The sequence below is a fragment of the Opisthorchis viverrini genome (genome assembly GCF_000715545.1).
Source record: "Opisthorchis viverrini unplaced genomic scaffold opera_v5_142, whole genome shotgun sequence".
Classification (NCBI taxonomy): Eukaryota; Metazoa; Platyhelminthes; class Trematoda; order Opisthorchiida; family Opisthorchiidae; genus Opisthorchis; species Opisthorchis viverrini.
This window is the reverse complement of record NW_008751797.1, coordinates 555450-559162: the sequence shown is the minus strand read 5'-3', so window position 1 is coordinate 559162 and position 3713 is coordinate 555450. Positions and strand designations below refer to the sequence as shown.

The 3713-nt window shown below is 42.4% G+C and overlaps 1 protein-coding gene across 1 annotated transcript in view; it reads left to right on the top strand.

Moving 5' to 3' along the window:
* T265_06649 (hypothetical protein) overlaps positions 1 to 3713 on the top strand; it is a gene marked incomplete at both ends in the record, with an annotated part of 52547 nt that overhangs the window by 23552 nt on the left and 25282 nt on the right. The window contains one exon of the mRNA XM_009171969.1: positions 2425 to 2670. Coding sequence (XP_009170233.1) covers positions 2425 to 2670 — 246 coding nt within the window. The remainder of the gene's footprint in view (positions 1 to 2424; positions 2671 to 3713) is intronic.

Sequence of the window (3713 nt, the reverse complement as noted above, 5' to 3'; positions counted from 1 at the left end):
ATGCATTTTCCCAACGTTTCTAGCTTTCGGTTTGTTCTATCTATATATATATATATATATATATATATATATCCCAGTAGCAGAGTTAGGAGATAACCACCGTCATTCAGCATAATGACGACATATCTTTCATTTAATTTTTGATCAACGGTTGAATGTTCCTCCAAGAATTCTCCTGAGGCCAGCTTGTTTAGAAAATTTTATTGCGGATTCGCCTGGTATAGTGTGGACTGCAAACGACTGGCCTTGTTGAGGAGTAAAATTACAGAAGGTTATTCATTCCAGAGTACAGAAGCGCACCAAAAATGGTAGTTCGGGTTGCTTTACAAAAAGCTGATCAGGTGATAGCTGATCTGTTTGGCATTTAGCATGTGAGCGCTTTCCCCCCAGTGGAGGGGGCCTCATCAGTGCGCGCATCGAATATTCGGAACGTTTGCTCAGGCCTCGGTAAGACATTTGAGTGCATGAAGACAGTGCAAACGCTCTATAAGTTGACAAGGCCTGCCACCCTCACTCACTAGTGTGAGTCCGTAGGAAACAGCTGTCAAGCAATCGTAACAATGGGTGTGTGGACATGTGAACTGTTTACGATATCAGCAGACAGTTTCGAATGGCGACAGACAGTCTTCTTAGGTCTCGTAAAGCATTTAAGGTTGATTCAACCAATCGACTGTTCACTAACAAAATTGCGCCAACTGGGGTTCAAGTGAAAAAGGGGCGATTCACGAGTATGTACTTTCATTCAACCGAACATTCATCGCAATGGATACCTTTGTTTTAGTAGACTCGACGTTCCAAATGTCAAATTATTTTCTTTTCGTAAACAGCAATGAATATAAATCTTCTGCGGCTGGTTTCGCCTAATGTTAAAACTGGTGATATCACCAAAACTAAAGCGTTAGCCTTATTTATTTTCTTCTTGTGGTTTTATATTAGTCAATCCCTCCGATAAATTTCCCATTAAATTTTCCCATTACTTGCATTAGTTAGAAAATTAATGAAAATGTTGGTAGTTTAATCCACGCGCTGGTAACTCGGCAGGAAGAAATAGGTCCATTCGCGTATGGTGCGCGAATAATTGTATCAACATAAGGGCAAACGGGCAATTTGAGTATTCTCCTTCGTGGATCCTAGCGCTAGCTGTAGATATATCTGACAAGATCACTTTAATGCTCCACAACCGGACGAATGATTAAAAGTCCAAATAACTTGTTCAGTTGTCCATTTTTCCGATACATGTTTCAAACAATAACTCTTTGATCTCCCGCACAATGACACCTTGGATAGTAGGCGGCACGGAACAAGGTGGCAGTTGTCTTCTCATCTCTTACACGATAAAGGGTGTGACAAAGCCGGCATTGTGGGGCAGTGCTGTGGCCATGCATGACCATGGTCGGTTTAATGAGTAAAAAATCCTTTGAACCATGTTACTGTTAGATTTGTGGTATTTTGTATAAGTCAATGAACTATTCGGCCAGAACCTCTCAACTTACTTCAGTTTGAAATGGTTCTCGGGATCTTCATGGAGAATGAGGCATCTCAGCAAACAGTCTTCCGGATAGCAAAATACACTATTTAGCGAACAAATTTGGTGTTTGCGGGAGACTCAGCTAAAAATCGGCCTAACCACTCGATTATGATGTTCTCATGCATTGCGTCTATGTCCAGCTTTGCAGCTTGTTGAATTAGGGTTCTTTTCAGAAGGCAGTTTTAATGTGGAAATATATGAAGGACGCTACCTGCTATTGTGCGTCTCAAGTAGTGTTCAGTAGAGAGATGCAAAATATTGCTCAAGTGGAACATAAAGTTGCCGCAAACCTGGGGACCGCGCCTACCTGATGTGCCCTAAGAAGGGCGAAACCGGTCGTGAACTGCCGGAGACTTTTCGGCAACCTTAAAAGTAGTGCATTACGAATATACATGTATTGCGATATCCCGAATATCGTAGCACCCGAAGCATGAGACAGCCTGTTGTAGCACATTCAGTTGCCTGGAAAAATCACAAACGAGGGATTCAACCAAATTCCGGATGAGTCTCTCGCAAAAACCAAATTTGTTTGCAAATGAGTGTAATTTTGCTAGTCTTACGACTAATTCCGACAGAACAGTCTAATTTCTAGTCAAGAGATTAAAATCTTGATGTGAGTTCCGTGAGTGAAGAATGAGTGGCGCTGTATTCTGTTTAATTTTGAGTCAAGCACAAGGTTGATCAGTTGCTGATCAAGCTGCAGTTCAAGCTACCAACTGGGAGGTCACAAATCCGAAGCTTCTTGGATTTCCGTGAGCAGTGCATCTTGGGTTGCAACATAGGTTGGCCCCACTGGCAGGCAAAATGCCAATTGATAACTACCATTTGCTTCACCATGTTCGCAATCTTCTAATGAATTTCTGACGAAATTGCCCCTTGTCTTGTTAACCATGAAGCAAACCTACCGACAAATGCCTTACCAGTCTGGACAGAATGGAGTACATGCAGTCCCTCCGTTGTGATATCCGACCCCTCCAGAACATCTGAGAAGATTTACTGTCAGCAGTCACGTTACCGCCTTTGCGCACACTCGGCCGTTGCTCCCATTTCAAGTACCGTTAAGAGCGGGATCGAAACGTTGGTGGCAAGTTGTCCTCAGCCGTGGAAGCAGACGAGAAACTGTTCAAACTCTTCCTGTCCTGGTATGTACGCTGGAAAACCAAGTCTGTAGTGCTGTTCAGTCCGGCTTGAAATGACTTTCTTGGAAAACGGCCACTACTCTGTTTGGTTACCATGTGAATCTTTGTGGACTACCACTTTGTTGACCAGCCTTGCATGGATCATGGTTATGTTATTTTACCTTTGGCTAAGAAAAATTTTCGCGAACATGGATTCCAAATGTTTCATTTTTTAGCTCTGTAATGTGTGTAGGAAATTCTCTGCGTAAATTGAGTCTGAGGTTGTTTAGCACACAGATAACTGGCTTGCACTATTGTCAGGGGACAGGTAAAGACTAAGCCCGTCCAAACGTGAGGAGTGATAACCTAAACATGGACTGTTTCTGGAGTACCTGATGCACGATCTGAAATGCGGCACCTCGCCCAAAACCATGACAGATAGACAAAAAACAGAACCCCGGGTTAGGGCTGTACCTCGTTGTTGGACTCTGTTTTCCGGATGTTTTGTTCAGACACAGTGCGCTAATCCTGAATGTGGTACCGCATGCACAGGAAGTAAATAGTTAGCGCTGCAGAGATTTTCTCAAGTTTGAGGAAAACGTCGAACTTTAGCCCCATTGGACGTGAACCTTCCAGCAGTGTAAAGACTTTTAGTTAACGCTTCTGCTGTCTTGTCACTCTTTCGAGAGTATTATCGAATATTGTCTGCTTTTGGTTGCCCTTTACTCTAGGTTTTGTCCGTTTTTTTACAGAGTGAATGAAATAAAGCAGTTGAGATATCTAGCTAAGTTTATGGTGCATGAAGCATCTCACTGTCATCGGAACATAAGTATCCAGCTATTAAAGCTAGTTTCCTTTTGTGCTTCTGAAAGGTGAAGCCATGAAAAATGGTCTCGTGTACTTTGAGTAAGTTAAATACTTCTTTGAATACAGTTTAGCAATGGTTTCAGAGAGCTAATCGTTCAATTCCCACTTCCTGGCAAATATACTGAGGTTATTGAGCCGACTTGTCATTTAATTCATGTTGCGCACTTCACAGCAATACAGGATGTGTCGTATTTTTGAAC